The sequence below is a fragment of the Cotesia typhae genome, unplaced genomic scaffold (genome assembly GCF_013202065.1).
Source record: "Cotesia typhae breed Kobodo isofemale line unplaced genomic scaffold, CoteBio_Ctyphae contig_37, whole genome shotgun sequence".
Taxonomy (NCBI): Eukaryota; Metazoa; Arthropoda; class Insecta; order Hymenoptera; family Braconidae; genus Cotesia; species Cotesia typhae.
Window position 1 is genome coordinate 293,381 of NW_027423745.1, and position 20,529 is coordinate 313,909.

Genomic DNA, 20,529 nt, shown 5'->3' on the forward strand with positions numbered 1-20,529 from the left:
CGATTAAATATTTACAAATTTTGCGGTCACTACATAAATTTATATATTTATCGAAAATATGGATAAAGAAATTCATTTGATCGGAAAACCCATGCAAAAAATTTCAGAACGTAAGTTGCCAACAGTGAAAGAGGTTATGAGTGTTTTTTTTTATCAGCTCAAAGTGTTAAAATGTTCTATCAAACAAAGTGCTAAAAATGCAACTGATCAAGTTATTGAACTATGGAAAAACAACCAGATTCCGACTAGTGGATCAACTAATGTAATACAAAAATTCTTCGCTATCATAACCGATGGTTGAAATTGCAAAAATCTTTTGTGCGAAAAAATCATCAGCCCAAAACAAAAATGTAATAATATTTCAGAATGAAATCAAAGCATTATTTGATATTGTAGATCATAAATCAATAAAACTGCTTGATAATGATATTCGTGAACTATATTCAAATCAAAAAAGTGATACCCGGAAAGAAATTCTTTCAAATAACCCAAATAAATTAAACAGTACTATGAATACGATGGAAATAGATGAAAGTCGTGAGTATTTACAACATTTAATTATTATAAATTTTAATCAGAATTGAAAATAAATTAAATTAATTATATCATAAATGTCAATATGTTCGTAGATGATAAATAAAAAACTCTTTGTGTTCCTTATTTGATGTCAAAATGAATGAGTTCCATATTTTTGCTTCCATTAATTAAATAACAACGCTTATTTTAGATTTGAATCAACCCTCAACCAGCCATGAGATTGTTCGAAGTGAGGAATCAGAGTCATCTTCAACCCTTACATTAAGTCAAGCTACAAATTTCGGTTCAGATTTAGAGTATGTGCCTCAAATACCGACAACACGAGCAAAAATAAATATTCTAACTCCAGAGCTTATCTCAGCACTCGACAGAGCTAATGTTAGTAGTAGAAATGCGATGTTCATTATTGCTCCAGTTCTATCAAGTGTTGGTGTTAATGTAGAAGATACAACTCTGAGTTATCGAACAATTCAACGAACTCGCATGCTCTTACGAAAAGACATTGTTATAGGACTAAAAGATAACTTCAAAGCTCATGATAAATATGTCGTGCATTGGGATGGGAAAATACTGAATGACATTTCTGAATCGAAATTTGTGGATCGATTACCGATTGTTTTGACTGCTTTTGGTACTGAGCAGTTACTTGGAGTTCCAAAAATGAATAGTGGATCGGCAGAAAATCAAACAGCAACCATCTTGTCAACGTTAAATCAATGGGGTATTATTAGTTACATCAAAGCGATGTGTTTTGACACGACTGCGGTTAATACGGGTAACTAATCAATGATAAAATATTTAAAAGAAAATTTTATTTTCATCGTTCTAGTTGAATTGTTTTCATACATTAATTAAATTTTCGACACGTGCCCATTAGTTATAATTCTTTATTTATTTATAGATTTTGAATATGCGTTACAATTTTTATTAAATACAGAACTTAAAGTGTAATTATCTATTTTTACTATACAGGAATCCATCATGGTACATGTAAAGAAATTGAAAAGGCCTTAGGAAAAGAATTAATTTGGTTACCATGTCGCCATCATATTTATGAGATCATTTTAAGGAGTGCATTCGAAGTCTATTGGCCAGTATCATCCGGACCAAATGTTCCAATATTTGGCAGATTCAAAAAATTTTGGGACACATTCGATAAAACAAAGTATAAATCTGGTGTTGAAGATAGATTATTTTTTTCATTCGTAATAATATTAGCAACAATACTATCTTCATTTATTAAGCGATACTTAGAGGTATTATTTAAATACAATTTTAAGTGTAGAGGATAATTTTTGATTTTTTACGAATAATTGATTACTTTTGGTAGTTATCGCAACCCCGAGATGACTATAAAGAAATATTGGAATTGTCATTAATTTTTCTGGGAGAAATGCCATTAGAGCAAGTTTTCTTTAAGCGTCCTGGTGCAGTTCATCATGCAAGATGGATGGCAAAGGCAATTTATTGCCTAAAAATGTTTATTTTTAGAGATGAATTTGACCTTTCTAAGAAAGAATTGGATGGTCTTCGACAATTTTGTATTTTCATAGTTATGGTGTATGTAAAAGCTTGGTTTTCATCAACTTCTGCGACTTCTGCTGCTAATCACGACTTAGAGTTTATGAAAAATTTAATTGAGTACAGTAAAATTAATTCTTTAATTTCCTTGGCTACATGTGAAAAAATGACTTCACATTTATGGTACTTAAGTGATGAACTTGCTATTTTATCACTTTTTGATGATACCGTTCCATTAAACATAAAGAAGAATATTGTCGAAGCTGTTAAGACTCGCGAAGGTACAGATTCTAAAGCAAGAAGATTTATTATTGATAGAAAAATTTACATTTAATTCTGCAAAAAATATAAGTGACTTTGTTTCTAAGAAGTCATTAAAACTTTTTGAGATCTTTGATCTGCCGTATGATTTTCTTGACAAAAATATTGATTTATGGTCTACTGATAAGAGTTATAATGAAAATAAAGAATTTTTCGCACAATTGAAAGTTGTTAATGATGTGGCAGAGCGAGGTGTCGCATTAGTAAGTGAATATAACCAATGCTTAACGAAAGACGAAGAGCAATTTCAATTTTTATTGCAAGTTGTGAAAGAGCATCGAAAAACTACCCTACTTGCAACAAAAAATTGTTTGAATATAAATAGCTCAGTTGAAAATTGAAATAAAAACTTTCTTATAACTAATTGGACATTTTTTTCTCTAAAACTGAAATCATAATATATTTATAATGAAAACTTTGCTTTTTTATTGATAAATGATTACCTAAGCGATAAATAATGTACAATTTATTTTTTTAAATGTAGATAAAAATACTTACACATAAAAAAAGCTTGAAAAACATTTTGAAGTTTCTCAGTTGATGAAAAAAAAATTTTTTTCGTGTGAATTTTCTCAAAACTGATAGATTAAATTGAAATTTTTCGATTATTTAATCAAAAACTCTTAAAATCGATATACATGAAAGTTTGATGATGAATATCTTTTGAGCGATTAATTTAATCGCCAAAATATAAGATACCATTTTTATAGAGCAGTTAATTTGCTACAAAAATTTCTATTGCCCATTCAATAATAGCCATTTCTTGTCGAGTTATAAAATTCATAAACAAAAGTGACATTTGACTTAAAATAATCAATCTTAAATCTTCAATATTAGTGAAATGGTGAGGTTTACGGAAAAAACATAAGATACCTTTTTTGTAGAGCATTAAATTTCCTACAAAATTCATAAAAAAATTTTTCTGTACGACCAATTAATGATGAGGAATGAATTTTTTTCTATTGGACTGAGAAAAAAATGAAAAACTGCGACGCGGAGGATCTTCCTATTAAAATTAAGAGTTCATATTTGGTGAGAATTTTTTTAAGGTGCCTAGTAACCCATTTTTCCGTATTAATTGTAAAAAAAAAATAGTTGATTTTTTTGACCCACCCTAATATATATATATATATATATATATATATATATATATATATATATATATATATATATATATATATATATATATATATATGTGTGTGTGTGTGTGTGTGTGTGTGTGTGTGTGTGCCTTAATCTGTTTGTTGATTTAAAGCGGCTTCAAGAAGTTTCACTTCTGTTGTGATCTTATGTCTGTGAGGCTCACTCATTTCTTTTGTTTGACAAGAATTGTAACTTACTTTAACAAAATTAATTCCTTTGCTTCAAAAAATACATATTTTGATTAAGAAAAATTTATTTCAATCAAGAAAATCTTATTTTAAGAAAATTCTGCCTCTTGCTACAACAAATTCAGTTTTTCATTTAGATTTTTTATTTAACAAATTTAGAATTTCTAGTCAGGTATATATTATCATTCAAGACTTTTATATACCTTGTGGGTCAGCTAGGTATACTCACAAAATGCACGTCAGCCAAGATAGGTCACTCAAACTAACTAATACAACAACACAGAGGTTAATTTATCTCAACTCACTGCGTATCATTCTAGAGATCATCTTGGGGTGTCGCACCTAGGTTATCTTCGATCTTTGGTACTGCGTGTAGATGGTTGCAACAGTGGAATAATTAACACTGGTTTTTATGTAATTTTCTAACTTATTATACAACCAATTCTTCATACAACTAAAATAAATCAATATGACTCTATATAACATAAATTTGGTAGCGTGATTCACACGCAAGGAACTTATTGAATCCTTATTTTCCTTTTGAAGAAGGCGTAGATTTTTGTGTAGGTGTCTACGAGGTATATGCGCTGAGTGAGTCGTCTTTCTTATTTTCTCTTTTGCGTTTAGTCATCCACCTTAACAGTGCGCTGCCGTAATCAACTTTACATCGACTGCCTGGATCGTGCAAGCAGCAGCCATGTTTTGATGCGTAGATTGAATTCAACAAAAAGGTGCGCGATCAGACAGTATATAATTATTTGCCTAACTATGGTCGTATGCTACGCAGCGCAGTAGATAGGAGGCGTAAATATAATCGTAAAATATTTAGCAATGGGGACGTTGCAATGTATGTGTGTAGATGTGTAGTATGGAGCGTCATTTTGAGAAGAATTTTTTCTTTTAACGGAAAAACAGGCTGATAACTTGTTTTTTTTTAAGTTTTTTTTTCCTTTTTTTTAAATATCTCCGAATTGACTGAACCGACCCACCTCAAAAACTAATCAGCTCTTACCCTGAAAACCCGCATCGATCACCACCTAGAATCAGTTCATGCGTTCGTGAGATATCGTTGTCGAAAAATATCGAAAAATGTGCTTTTTTGTTATATCTCTGAAATTACTGATCAGATCAATTTTTTGTTTCAAATTTTTAAAGGGCTTAAAAAATTTCATCGATCGCTATTAACCGCGTGAAAATCGGTTGATTCATTCGAAAGTTATAGCAGTTTGAAAATTAAAAAAATTGTGTTTCATCGAACTTTGATAAGACTTTTGAACTCGAAGAGCTCTAAGACGTACTAAGGGAAATTTTGAGAATAGAATTAGTAAGAAGTTGCAGGGATAGCCTTTAGGGTCAACCGTTTTCCTAATTTTTTTTTTTTTAATTTTTCTAGCTCGGCAGTGGCACCTTATATTATTTTTTATTATTTATATTTGAAAATTTATGTATTATTGTTATTAGTTATTAAGTATTAATGTGACATTTATTTCAGGAAATTGTATTGGACTATCTATAATTTGATTATTTTATTGCTTATGTATTTTCGGCTGTAGGTCTTTGCCGCATTGTATTTAATCATATTATCAGCTTGTTTTAGTATTTCATATCAAGGTTCAACGATGGGTATCGGGACAAGTAATAAAGGGAACGCAAAAGCATAATATTTATTATTGGTAATTTATCATAGTCTTGACTAGAAAAGGTGGTACCCTGTAATATCGGTCGCGAGTGAAAGGACTAGTACATTTTGGCGAAAAGCTTAAGAAGCCTTCGTGATCGGACACGAGGCCTCACAATTTTAAGTAAAAATAAATTCGGGAGACACGCGGGAGCCCGCATAGTGTGCGGATTGTGGATCTAGCGCCTTAGTTCGAATCCTTTTTTTTGGTGAGTACTATCAAGTTGAGCTAAATTATTATCCGCACATAGCGTTGTTTTCTGGCTCATAATTTGTTATTAAACGTTATTATTATTTACCCGAGTCAATCCCATAGTAAGTAAGGGGTATCGTAGCACAATACTTGTCCCGAAAGCTACGTGTTTGTGTCCTCAACATGGCTAGTATTTATTTAATTTATAATTGTATTTCTTCGAGATAACCCGACTGAGGGATTCGGGTATATCTCATTTCAATATTATTTACTATCATTATACGGTCTACCCGGCAGAAAAATTCAGCTGTGGATTTAGTCTTAAGTCATTTATTCTTTTGAATGAATAGTTTTTTTATGTCTGTTATTAATATTTCGAAATTATCAAATTACTATATCTCTTTTTCTGTCCTTACATTATATCATTCATTTACTCCTGAATATCTGTAGATTGGCCCTGTAAATAAAGGGTCTGTTATTATAAGAATGCCATTCGGCAGCTGAAATAGAAGTAGATTTCTTCCCTGTATACGAAATAGTAATGAAAATTCTAACGATCAATTACCTTACACTCAATTTTTTTCTATTCAATCTTTAAATATGTTCTTATATTGATGATGAAATTTATATGAATATAACAGATGAAATAAAAAAATCGAGTAAATCATAATTTCGTACATATTTAAAAAAATTTGTCTACACTTATTTTATATCTATATATATATATATATATATATATATATATATATATATATATATATATATATATATATATATATATATATATATATTGAAACACTAAATTTTTGCTTATCTGAAAAATTTAATTATCTAGACCACTAAACCTCGCGGATAAGGGATAATCGCCTAGATTTCGTAAAATTGTGGTTCGCTGCCGTGGGATATTCCGCTCCTGCGTATTAATGATTGTCTTAATTTTTGTAGATTAATTATTTTCGAACAAAAGTTCCCACGTGTGTCAATTAACTTGTTTTAATTACTTACAAATTTAGCTGCAAAGATGGTCCTTCGTTCTTGATTGGCTTTGTAGTTGGTTGTATAAATTGATGCAGAATAGACGTTGATGGTTTATGAATGAGTATTGGTTAGCGACAAAATTATAACAGAACTTAACTTTATTTCACTAAATCAACACTTTAAGTAGATTTATAATTCCTCGGTAACGAAGTACAGCAAGTTAGCTGTATAAATGTGTTATTTTTACTTGAGATTATAGAAAGTTAATCATTCGTTTTAAATGCAGTAATATTTACTTAACACAAAATAATATAAGCAATAATATGAACTAATTAATTAAACGATAGATTTTGTAGATTTTAGTAATTTTGGTGAGTGGTCACCTAATAGTAGTAATGGTAGTGTAGTGGTAAATCGTCTCGAAAATCTAGGGTGGTGGTTGACAACGGGGGATAGATCGAAGTGTTGATCACCACTCAAGTATTGGGGTTTGTGACCGTTTTCCCCTCCTTGTGTCGTCATGTGACGTCACGGGACTACCTATTATTTTAGCTAGTGTCGGTAACGAAAATTTCGGGTGGTAGTTCGCCAGACTGATAAGGTCGGGACATTTTGTAGTATCTATATATATATATATATATATATATATATATATATATATATATATATATATATATATATATATATATATATATAAAATAAAAAATTATGCCTCTGGGATAAATGTTTTAAGTCCAATAGCGGTTTAGCTCATTAAAAAATTCGATTTCTCATTTAAATAACACAGGAAAAAAACTCTTTTTTCAAATGGACTTTTCGTTATTAAAAAAATTTTTTTTTCAAAAACCTTTATATGGTTTTTGTAGGTAATTGAATTTTCTGCAAAAATGTCTCTTTGGTTGAAGACTGTCGGACTACTAGTTTCGAAGTTATAGCCCGTTAAAGGGTAACATTAAAAAAAATACACATTAAATTCAATTTAATTTTTAATTTGTTTACTCTTACATGAATAATTTAATTCTATTGTACATTTTTAAGCATCGAAATTTTGAATTTAAGTATTGGACCCGTTACAATATAATAATCTAAGTCAAATTATTATTAAATAGTTATTACTATTGTGAAATAATAACACTTTTGGATTAAAATCATATTTTCGCGCATATTCTTACAGTTTTTTAGTTCGATATTTCGTATTATAGCGCTGTTTCCTATTTCTGTCATTCTCTGCGTTTAAGCATTATGATAACTTTCTATTCTTTATTTCTCGGCCGGCAATTATTTCACATCAATTGGCGCACTCAACATTGATTAACTTCCGTACTGGTAATGTTTATGTTTTGTGTGTATGGTGTTGTTTTATATCATTGCTAAAATATATAAAGTTCTCGTGGCAATAAATATGAGTTATATTTAATACTAGACCTACTTGTGATTAAGTGTTGTAATTAAATCCATAATTTTAGTAAAATGTCAGCTAGTAATTTTTCTGAAAATTTTTTCCTCCTTGAACACGAACGCCATTGTCTACCTCAACACAAACTTCCTAATAATCAGGAAGTACTCAGTTATTTAATATTTAATTATAAATCTCTGGGTAAATCCTTTAAAAATAGTATAAAGACTGTTATTGATAAAGTGAATACTATTTGGAGTAAGACCAGAATTCCTGTGATGAAAAATCCAAACAGTGCTGAAAAATTAATTAATTGTCGATTGCTGCCAAGCTGGTCAAAATCGTTCAAATTTGTTCGAGAGATATCGTGAACAAAGGAAAACCGAAAAAAATTGTTTCTTCAGAGTTACTTTGGAATTTTTGGTTTGATTAATTCAAACTTAAAAATGGTCAATGAGACTGAAAAAACTGCATTGAATGCTGCCAACCGCGTGAAAGTCGGTTAATTTATGCAAAACTTATTGCGGTTTGAAAATTAAAAGAACAGTGTTCTATAAAACTTCTGTCAAAACTATTAGCTCGAAAAGCTCAAAAACATAGAAAAGCTATCACTTTGAGTTTGGAGAGCTAACAATAACATCATCAGAGCAATTTTAAGCGCCTAGGTATCGATTTAGCGGAAAGTTGCAGGGATGACCATCAGGGTTAACCGTTTTCCTAATTTTTTTTCTCTTTTTATTTAAGTGGGAAATGAAAAATCCGAAACAGGCACCTTCAAATGTTGATGTTAAGAGCTCCGCTTTGAACGGGTTTTTTTTCTCATCTTCCTGCAAGTTTTCAGCCTGTTTTCTCGTTGAAAAAAAAAGTCGCCTCGACTTGTTAACTGTTTAAAACTCCAAATAGTAACCTAAAATTCAGATTTTCTGTGAAAATCAAATGTTTGGGCCTAAATTTCGGCTTAACCATCAATTTTTTAATTTTTCATGACAAACAAGATTACTTTGCGAAAATTCAAGTTCTGTAGCCTGCAAATACTAAGAAACATCAATCGATATCGGTGGGCGATAAGTCATTTTAAGGTGTCTGTTATTATCTTAAGCTATGCCTTGGTCCATTGCAGTAGTGACAAAAGCTGTTAAGTTATAGAAAACACAAATAATTCTTAGTTTTCTATACGTTTTAAATTAAAAAAAAAAAAAAAAACTTTAAAATTGAAAGAAATCAATAGATTAGCAATAATAAATAAGTTAAGCAAAAAACTTCATTAACTTTAAAGATGAGTCATGTATGAAATTTAAATTACTTAACGTAGTTTGAAAGATACCCCTAAGTAAATACAAGTCATTTGGAAAACAGATAAAGTATCAGAGTATCAGTCTGCAGAGCGCTGCGTCTACGGTTTGAATTCCCGACGGCATCAGTTTTTTTTTTGCCAGGCTAGGTCTGATCAGATCCGGTCATTTTTCATTACTCAGAAAATTCTAGTTCGATCAATTTAAATTGGAAGATTTATAATGAAACTAAAGAAACTGCATCGGATGCCGCCAACGGCGTGAAAATTGGTAGAATCATTAAGAAGTTACTGTCGTTTAAAAATTAAAGAAATAGTGTACTATGAAACTCCTATTAGACTTTTGAGCTCGAAGTGCTCAAAAGCATAGAAAACTATCTCTTAGAGCTTGAAGAGCTTGAAATGTTACAGAAGTTTAATTTTTGAGCCCGAAAAGCTCAAAAACGTTGTAAGCGCAATTTTAAGCGCCTAGGTCTGGAATTAGCGGGAAGTTGCAGGGATGGCCTTCAGGGTCAACCGTTCTCCTAATTTTTTTTTTTAATTTTAACACATAAGTGCTTTATATTCCATTCACGAGTGAAATATACGGCTACTATGTTATAACTACAATAAATGTAATTAATGTTAGAAAATTCTCTAAAAATCGTCATGAAAGTTTCTGAGATGCTTATGAGTCATAAGTTATGACCCTACACTGTGAAATGTAATTACTTTAAAACTGTATTGCAAGTGAATTTCATACTTTTTGAATTGATAAAGATTTATTAAAATATTAATTCATCTCGATTTTAAGAAAATTCTTCAAAAATTGACTTGGTGATGATATTACGGTTACGTCCCCATCTGCGTTTGCAGATGTCTCTGACAACAAATACGCGGGATAATTTTATCACAAAGAATTAAACAATTATTTTATACATGTCATTTTTTTATGATCAATAAAGTTAAATAAGTAAGGAATTCTAAATGTTAAATATTGAATATTAGATAATAGAAATAGGAAATCATAAGAAACTATGAAACTCAGCCAACACCTGAGTAAACAAAATAGTTTAAATTTACTTTAACATTTTCCCATGAATAATGTTACTGGAAAATGTAGACCGATAAAAATGAATCGTACAAACAACCAGTGTTGAGTCCGTAAGGTATATTCGAGCTATATTCGAGATATGTTCTAAATAAATAAGTGACAACGTATGCCTGTGTGTCCTGTACTCTAGAGTTGAGTCAGCGCTCGTGATCCGAGTAAACTTCTGAAACGCCACGCGCATCAACTTGAGATAATAGTATGTACGGTGTCTGATACGCAGCCCTACTCCTCCTAAAAGTCGTGGCCTTTTGACGAGGAGATATAAGCAGGATGCATACGTAGTTAAGCCTCTAATTGATCGTAAAGTTACTGTCTTAAGACTCTTCTTAATAAATCTTTGTCGTGAGAATATTAAATTATATTACGTTTAATATCATATCGTATTTCACGGCAGTAGTCAAGCCACATAAATTCAAAGTGTTTTTTAACCAGATAAATAAATCTAAATATTAATCAAATCTACTGAAGCAGTTATTTCGCAGTTAGTTTGATTACCTCGACTTACGACTTTAAAAGTCGCATCATCTTCATCTCCAACTCTAATTGTTAAACTGGTAATTCTCAAACCCGAGAGGTAACCGGTACGTAAGACTGCAGTAAAGAATAAATGTTTTCTTGAAACTAAAATACTAAAAATAAAACAACACTTTCGGGAAACGATTAAGGGAAGGATAGCTTAAATCATATGTTAAGATCTATTATTTTAAAAGAGTGCAGAAAGAAGTGAATAGTCTTACCTGAAAATAAATATTCGTCTCAAAATATGCCTTTAAAATAGGGAGTCCGATAAATGTGTGTTTTGATCTGAAGGCGACTGGCTTGTGAACTCGATGAATTCGTTTTTCAAACTGGCCGGTCACTCGAATAATTGGTGTGATGCCTTGATGCGTATGCTCACGTGTACCAAAGTTTCTAGCTATTTCAATGTAAGCATTTCCATTAAACCAAAATTGTTGAAGGTATCCAATTAAATTAGGAATGTGTAATCCATTATGTATATAACCACCAATATGAATACATCGGAATTCCAAAATTGCATCATTGTTGAATTGTGATTCAACTGGAATAATCAACAAGTATACTTTTCTAACGGATCTGTTCGTACTGCTTTTGGTGTGCTTTGAAAATACTTATTCACAAGATAACACATTAGAATTTATCAATTGAATAGGGCTTAACTTTAGGGCTTAACTTATGCTGATAAATTTCTTAAAATGCACATATATCCATTACTGAAGAGATAATTGAGCAAGATCACATCAAGTTGACACCCCATTTTCCACTTAATCCTGAAAACTAAGTCAACATATTTTCTTTTGAAGTAGTTAAAATGATAGAATTAATCCCGAAAACGATTTTTCAAAAGTTTCATTTTAACAACAATTTTTTTTACAATCAACATTTTTAGTACTTTCAATCAAAAAAATAGATGAAATATTAACTGGTAAAGATATTTAATCAACTTTTTAAGATTTATCGTTAAATATCTATATTTTACAAAAATATGAATAGTATGAAACTATTTGCTTATTACTAGGGCCGAGAATTTAGTTTTTTTAAAAGAGAGAGACAGAAGATAGGCGTAATCAAGTTTTCTGATTGGTCGTGATAAATAAATTGTTTTTTGTTTTTCGCAATCAAGTGAAAACAGCAGCTTAAAATAAAAAAAATAAAAATTGGATTGCTAATCCAACATTAAAAAAGATGCTAACGATCTTTTTGGAAGTCTCGCTTGAGATCTTGCTGGTCGTTTCACTGGATATCTTGCTGGTCGTTTCGCGGGAGATCAAGCTGAGGGTCTCGCTAGAGATCACGTTGACGGTCTTGCTGGATATCATGCTGACGGTCTCTCTGGAGATTGCGCTGGTGATCTCGCTGCAGTTCATACTGATGGTTTTGCTTGAGATTTTGCTGACGATCTTCCTAGAGATCGTGCTGGTCGTTTCGCTGGAGATCAAGCTGAGGGTCTCGCTGGAGATCGCGCTGACGATCTCTCTGGAGATCACGTTGACGGTCTCGCTGGACATCACGCTATCGGTATCGCTGGAGATCACGTTGACAGTCTCGCTGGACATCACGCTGACGGTCTTAGCTGTTAGATTAGCAATCCAATTTTTATTTTTTTTATTTCAAGCTGCTTTTTTCACTTGATTGCGGAAAACAAAAAACAATTTATTTATCACGACCAATCAGAATACTTGGTTACGCCTATCTTCTGTCTCTCTCTTCTGAAAAAACTAAATTCTCGGCCCTACTTATTGCCCTATTGTTGATCAATTTTTAATATAACAAATGAAAATTTCATTGATTTCTCGATGAAAAAGTGAAGATATTTTTTAATGCTTATATTTGTTAGTAGATTTCATAGACATTTAACTATTAAATTTGTCATCGTGATGGAACTTTTGAGAAATTTTGATATTTCCTGACTCAGTTTATCGAGCCGGTTAAGAAAATATATATAGTTCAGAACTTTACATATCTATCTATATATATATATATATATATATATATATATATATATATATATATATATATATATATAAGCGAAATACCACTCACTCACTCATCACGAGATCTCCGAAACTATTCGCCCGATTGACTTGAAATTTAGCATACTTACTCCATTCGTGATGTAGACGCTCATTAAGAACGGATTTTACGCAATTCCTAGCAATAATGAATTTTTCGTCTACCATCACGTATGCTACTCCCTCCCCTCCCTCTCATTCTTCCCCTCCCCTCCCGTGACTTCTTCCCCCTTCCCTATATCTCTCTCTTTTTTTTTTTAGAAAATGTCATTTTGATTCGCCAATCTAAGAAACCCATCAAGTGGCACCCATCAATTATAGAACTCACCCCCTCCTCCCCCAGCGCAACCATCCACGCTAATCAACCGTTGCCATGGTTATCGTTGATATGGATACCGTTGCCATGGCTACCGTTGCCATGGTTACCGTTGCCATGGCTACCGTTGCCATGGTTACCGTTGCCATGGTCACAGTTGCAATGGTTACCGTTGCTAAAACAACTGTTAAAATGAATAAATTGTAATAATATATTCGGTTGTAAACTCAATTCAGAGGAATGATTAGAATAAAAGTAGAAAGTTACTAAATATTAATATTCTATACAATTATTATTCAACAGTATTATTCTACACAATGTTAGGCAAATACATGGATTTTCATCGATTGATTGTTGGGACAGTAGGAATTCATAATCATACTTTTTTTAAGAAAGAATAGCTAAATCATTAATAACTGAAATAGCTAATATGTATTGAAATTATCATGAAGGATAAACTCCATTATATCATAAAACAGATAAATATAACATAAATATTAATGTTGATATTGTTAAATGATTATACTGATTTAAATGATTAATAATAAAATGGTAAATTGTGTGTGATATATATAGGAGCTGTTCGATAGATAGATTGACTCATCACGATATCTCGGGAACCATCCGACCTAGAAACTTGAAATTTGGTAGGAATTATACTTTTGCCCTGTAGAGGTCAGCTAAGAACAGATTTTAAAAAATTCCACCCCCAAAGGGGTACGCGGGGGCGTTTAAGAATGAAAAACTCCAGTTTTTAAACTGTAGCTCCTATCAACTCCAATTTTGGTAGGAATCTTTTGTAAGAGATGTAGAAATAATCTATAAAGAAATTTCACGATATCTCACCTCACAGAGGGTTGCGGGGGTGGGTATTAACAATCAAAATTTTTAATTTCCAAGCTATAACTCCTACAGACTCCAAATTTTGTAGAAATTTTCTATAATAAATGATGAAAAAATAATTTATGAACGAATTTTACGATATTCTACCCCAAAGAGGATTGTAGGAGCGTTAATAATAAAAAATTCCCGTTTTTAAACTATAGCTCCTATCGACTTCAAATTTGGTAGGAATCTTCTGTAAGAGATGTAGAAGAAGTCCATGGGTAAATTTTACGATAGCTCATCTCACAGGGGTTTGCGAAGGTGGGTGCTAACATCAAAAATTTTTAATTTCCAAGCTATAGCTCCTATAGACTCCAAATTCTCATTTCAAATTTTTTTCTTCGTGTCAATTATTATTCATTTTTGAAAAAAAGGCCACGCAAACATTATAGTGATTGCACATTGAAAGTTACAATGAATATTAGCTGGAATAATTTCATAGATAAAAGGTATATGCTTATTCGATGAAATTTGGAATTTGTGAAAGTCAAAACAATACTCTAATCAAATTTTAAGTTTAGATCGAAAAATACAATTCTATAATTGCCCAGCGAAGCGGGCGGGTAACAGCTAGTATATATATATATATAATATATATATATATATATATATATATATATATATATATATATATATATATATATATATATATATATATATACAGGGTGTCTCAGAAGTCTTGAGCCACCGGACAGGGTGTGGTAGAAAATTGGATTCTGAATAGAAAAGTCCTTTACCATTTTTCGATCAGACCCATAGAAAAATTACTACAAATTTATGAAAATAGACCAATGAGGAGCGCGGTTTAGCGGCAGAACGGTAGGCGCAAGAGCGAGCGAGTGGAAGCGCGACAGGCAATGAGTGCGCGCTCGCTTGCACACGTGTGATATCATTGCTCAGTTATAGCGGGATGTCCGCATGCAATAATAATGATCAATGATACTCCTGTAAATAAAAAAATTAATATTAGAAAAATCATCCCATAGACAGCCCCATAAAATAAAAAATGTGCGATTTTTTGATAATTAAAACTCAAATTTTCGGTGTCACCGAAAAATGAAAAAAAAAGCCAACAGTCATATTCAATGATACCCCTGTAATTAAAAAAAAAAAAGAAAAGTTATAAAAGTACCCCATACACTCTGAGATACAGCCCCATAATAAATTTTGATTTATTATTTTATAACAGAGATAACATTAAAAAGTACAATAATTTTCTTTTACTTATTTTAAGTAGACACCGAAAATTTCAATTTAAATCAATAAAAATCGAACAATTGTGGCATTGTGGGGTTGCCTCTCGGTGTTTATGGGGTGGATTCCAAAATTTTGATTTTTAATTCATAAAAAGGTTAAACTGGAAAGAAAGATAATTTTCTTTGAGTTATTCCGAGTTGACACCGAGAATTTCAACTTAACTTCACAAATAATGGAGAAATCGCAGCTTTATGGGGGTGTATCTCAGTGTCTATGAGGTGGATTCTTAAATTTTGATTTTTCAATTCTTTACAAAGGTTACATTGGAAAGTACGATAATTTTTTTTAAGTTATTTTCAGTGGACACCGAGAATTTCCATTTAAATCAATGGAAAATCGAAAAATCGCGGCTTTATAGGGTTATCTCCTGATGTTTATAGGGTGGATTCCGAAATTTTCTTTTTTTAATTCATGACGAAGATTGAAATGGAAAGTGAGATAGTTTTCTTTGGCTTATTTTCAGTGGATACCGAAAATTTCAAATTAAATAAATGAAAAATTGACAAATCGCGGCTTTATGGGGGCGCATCTCAGTGTCTATGGGGTGGACTCCATAATTTTGATATTTTTATGTATGACTGACGTTAAATTGAATAGAAGGATTATTTTCTTTTGTTATTTTCAGTGGACACCGAGAATTTCATTGAAAGTAAATTAAACATCGACTTATCGCCAGTTTATGGGGGTGTATCTCGGTGTTTATAGGGTGGATTCCATAATTTTGATATCTTTGTGTATGACCGAGGTTACATTAGATAGGAAGATTATTGTAATTCTGTTATTTTAAGTGGACACCGATAATTTCAATTTACGTCAAATAAAAATCGACAAATCGCGAGTGTATGGTGTTTTTTTCAAATCTTATATTTTTTTTGCTTACAAGAGTATATCTGAAAATGAGTTTTCATACTTTTCATTTATTTTCAACGGACACCGAGAAGTAGCATTTTAATTACTAAAAATCAGAAATTTTCAGCTTAATGGGATCATAATTCGGAGTTTGCGGGGTGGTTTTTAAATAATAATTTTTTCGATACACAGGAGTTTAATCGATAAGTACAAAAGGTTTCTTTTGTTGATTTTCAATGGGCACCAATAATTTGAATTTTAATTTCTAAGCAATCCCGATTTTTGTGCGTTATCAAGTCATATTTCGGTATCTATGGGGTGTTTTTACAATTTTTTAAATTTGTCTGATGGTCAAAAGTACCACTGATAATTTTGATTGGTATTTTTTTCTATTTCGAATGCACTGTGAATATTTTAATTTTTATGTTAAATAATCCCGAAATACTCGGCTTTATTAGGCTGTATCTTAGTGTCTATGGGGTGGTTTTTGTAATTTTTAATTTTTTTCTGATTGTTATGGGTATCGTTAACTATTAGTCCTAGATTTTTATTTGAAATTTTGAGTAGTCGTCGAAAATTTCTATTTTAATTATTGAAATATCGCACAATTTTTGGCTTTATGGGACTGTATCTCCCTGTCTATGGGGTAGTTTGTTATTTTTAAAAATTTTCTTCACCTACTGTAGTGTCACTGATTATTTTTATTGCTTTTTTTTTTTTCACTTCAAGTGCACTCTGATCATTTGAATTTCATTATTAAATAATCGCGAATTTTCGGCTTTACGGGGCTGTATCTCCCTGTCTGTGGGGTAGTTTTTTATTTTTTTTCAATTTTTTTGGTCTACAGTAGTGTCACTGATTATTTTTATTGCTTTTTTTTTTTTTTAACTTCAAGTGCACACTGATCATTTGAATTTCATCATTAAATAATCGCAAATTTTTGGCTTTATGGGGCTGTATCTCAGAGTGTATGGGGTACTTTTATAACTTTTTTTCTTTTTTTTTTAATTACAGGGGTATCATTGAATATGACTGTTGGCTTTTTTTTTCATTTTTCGGTGACACCGAAAATTTGAGTTTTAATTATCAAAAAATCGCACATTTTTTATTTTATGGGGCTGTCTATGGGATGATTTTTCTAATATTAATTTTTTTTTATTTACAGGAGTATCATTGATCATTATTATTGCATGCGGGCATCCCGCTATAACTGAGCAATGATATCACACGTGTGCAAGCGAGCGCGCACTCATTGCCTGTCGCGCTTCCACTCGCTCGCTCTTGCGCCTACCGTTCTGCCGCTAAACCGCGCTCCTCATTGGTCTATTTTCATAAATTTGTAGTAATTTTTCTATGGGTCTGATCGAAAAATGGTAAAGGACTTTTCTATTCAGAATCCAATTTTCTACCACACCCTGTCCGGTGGCTCACGACTTCTGAGACACCCTGTATATATATATATATATATATATATATATGAGGGTGTGCTAAAATGTAACTTCCTTGGAGGACCTCTGAAATTGGAATTTGAAGTTCTGCTTTTAACAGGTGTTGTGTTTGGGCATTTTTACGATATTTTGAGGGAAGAAGATTTATTCAATTTTCATAGAATTTTCAACAATAGATTTAATTGGGCACTTCCAGCTAAATTTTTAATTTCCAGTGGAAATGCCCAAACTAAGCTCCTGCTAAAAATTCTATGAAAACCAGGTAGGAAATATGTTTGCTCGCACGTAAACCCCAAAATACCCCCACTTAATGCTAAATAGGTCCCAAAGATCGAGACGCGCCCGTGCTGCGTCGATTAATTATCGATATCCGGCGACTTATCGATACAGGGTAAATTTACCCTGTTACAGGTTGTTTTCTTTTTTTGGAAAAAACTTCCACACGGCAGACGTTGTGAGATATAAAAATAACACAAAATAAAAACATCAACATAAAACGAGCCACACTAGGTTCACAGACTGTACACCGACTGATTAACATGCTAACTACACACTATCCAAGACATTTTTTTTCGTTGCGTTCACAAACTACAGAGTGATACTATGCATATGCATAGTTCAGAACAAATCATTTTGAAGACAGAGGCGGCACTTATACTACAACTCGCGCACTTTAGTTTACGTTAAACTATACTGACATAAAACGAACACAAGTATTACAATTATAAGTAGAATAAATAATTATTAGTATAAAATATTGTTATCTCGGACTCAACGTCCGACATTTTTATTTTATAACAAATAGAATTTAATTATTCATAAATAATTTTATGTTCTTACAACTAATTACATACATTTATTTTATTTTTAAAATTTTGTTATCTTCAAATTTATCAATAGCATTTTCAAAAGAAACTTATTTGAAAAATTTAGTTTTAGTTGGGCCTGACCATACTAAAGGATTTGAGCCTGAACAAATACCCTAATGGAATTTTAAACTTTGTCGAGATCCGAAATAGAAGTTTTCGATAACAAAATAAATGTATATATAAACAATAGTTTAAATAAAATAAAAGTAAATAATGATAAAAGAAAAAAATAAAAAGGAATGTTATGATAATTCTAGTATCAACAGAAAAAAAAAATATATGTTGATAATTTAAGGAACAAAATTTAATAACTATAATTTAAGTTTAAACAAAAAAAAATAGATAAATGTTTTCTTTTATGTTCGAATAAAATAACGACTTAAATAAAAAGAAAAATTTAGATCTAAAAAACTAATGATAATTTGTAATCTATGCACAAATTAATTTTTATCTAACTAATTTAATATAAAAATTTGGTCACAGTAAATAATTTAATGTAAAATAGTACACATGTATGTCTTTGTCTATGCATAAATGCGCTTACGTAAACACAAACACATAGATGTATAATAGAGCATAAGAGTAAAGGAGAAGCGATATTGTACTCTGACCCAAGTAGAGGGGACTCATGCAACATTATAGAAAAATCTAAGAGAGAGGGCAAGGGCTCAAGGAAATAGAAAAATAATTGGACATTATTTCTCCCATCTAGTAAAAATAAGTAACGCCCTAAAATTCGACACCTTTACGATTTTTCAACAAAAATATCTCTCGTTGTCCTGACGTCCTAGTGTTAACATCGAAAAAGTTTTTACAAGTTTCAATGAAACCACGCGTCAGATTAAAAAAAAAAACAATTATTAGTAAAGTAAATTTCAATTATGTAAAGAAACTGTAAGTTTCTTTATATAAGTGTTCATTTAAGTAAGTTCATAATTGAGATTTTTATGTTTGTTTTAATAATTCAAATCTTTGTATGATAATTTTATAATATATTTATTAAATTGAATTCATTTTCTTATATTATAAACATCAACCCCTTCCCATAAAGCTTCAGATCCTTATCTATTAGCCTAACGGCTAGGATAAAAATAATTAAATTTTAGTTGCGTTTTCGACGTAACAATATAATGAAGTTCTTCAAAAAATATTAAATCTGATATTCGGAAAAAAATATCGATTATCGATATTTCGAACTTGAAAATATTGCCGATATTTATCGATTATTTGCTCAAAAAATATCGATATTTTGATATATCGACAGTTGATGCCCTTCCCTACTGACTTATGGGGTCAATAATGGTGAGTCCCTAAAAATATTAGTTAAGTATAGTAAGCTCATCTCTGACGGCACGCCGGGGGTCAACAGATCACCCAATGACGCCAAATCTGAATTTATTCGTCAGTTCTTAATTAAAACATTAAATCTCTCACTAGAGCAACTTCAAATTCAGATACAATTATCGATTATTTCGTAATTTTAAAACGGTAGTAGTGACGACTTCAAAAATATAAGATCATATTGTTATGTCCACCGAAAAATTTTTTCTTTTAAATTTAAATCACCCGCGCAGATGGAAGACTTCTCCATGCGCGAAAGCCACAATAAAATATAAGCTACGCGACTGCTGGTTGACTAGCGGGAACTTCTGCAATCTCAGCACCGCGAGTACTTAAAAAGGTGATCAACAGCCAACGCCTTGTCTTTGCTCAGTTAATTTGACTTCCGCGTTTAACTGACGGGCCTGTGCCTTGTAAAAGTCTCTTATCTTAATTTGCGCTGCACTTAAGACGAGTTCAGATTCGGTTCAACCGGCAGTAGGGTGTCCGTTATTTACCAATTTGGTTTCTGAGTCTGCAGCGCCCCTAAAATTTTTAGTAAATGACCTAAAAAAAAATATTAACCCCATATAAGCCCTTAATATTAGTAATAAACCATGCCACAAAGACGATTCGTTTCCCATTTAAATAACATGGAACTTTAGTACTTTTTGCAATTAATTTTTTTATTTCGATCCCAGTGCATAGATTGCTG

At 31.4% G+C, this 20,529-nt stretch overlaps 2 protein-coding genes across 2 annotated transcripts in view; one reads left to right on the forward strand and one right to left on the reverse strand.

Moving 5' to 3' along the window:
- The window catches only part of LOC141526874 (neurexin 1-like), a 703,605-nt gene that overhangs the window by 271,535 nt on the left and 411,541 nt on the right, over nucleotides 1–20,529 (reverse strand). Inside the window, exon 12 of the mRNA XM_074242012.1 lies at nucleotides 11,077–11,399. Coding sequence (XP_074098113.1) covers nucleotides 11,077–11,399 — 323 coding nt within the window. The remainder of the gene's footprint in view (nucleotides 1–11,076; nucleotides 11,400–20,529) is intronic.
- On the forward strand, nucleotides 330–5,226 carry LOC141526869 (uncharacterized). Its single transcript, XM_074242007.1, has 4 exons — nucleotides 330–537; nucleotides 728–1,041; nucleotides 4,208–4,288; nucleotides 5,203–5,226. The coding sequence occupies exons 1-4, from the start codon at nucleotides 510–512 to the stop codon at nucleotides 5,224–5,226; spliced, it is 447 nt and encodes a 148-aa protein (XP_074098108.1). The 5' UTR covers nucleotides 330–509.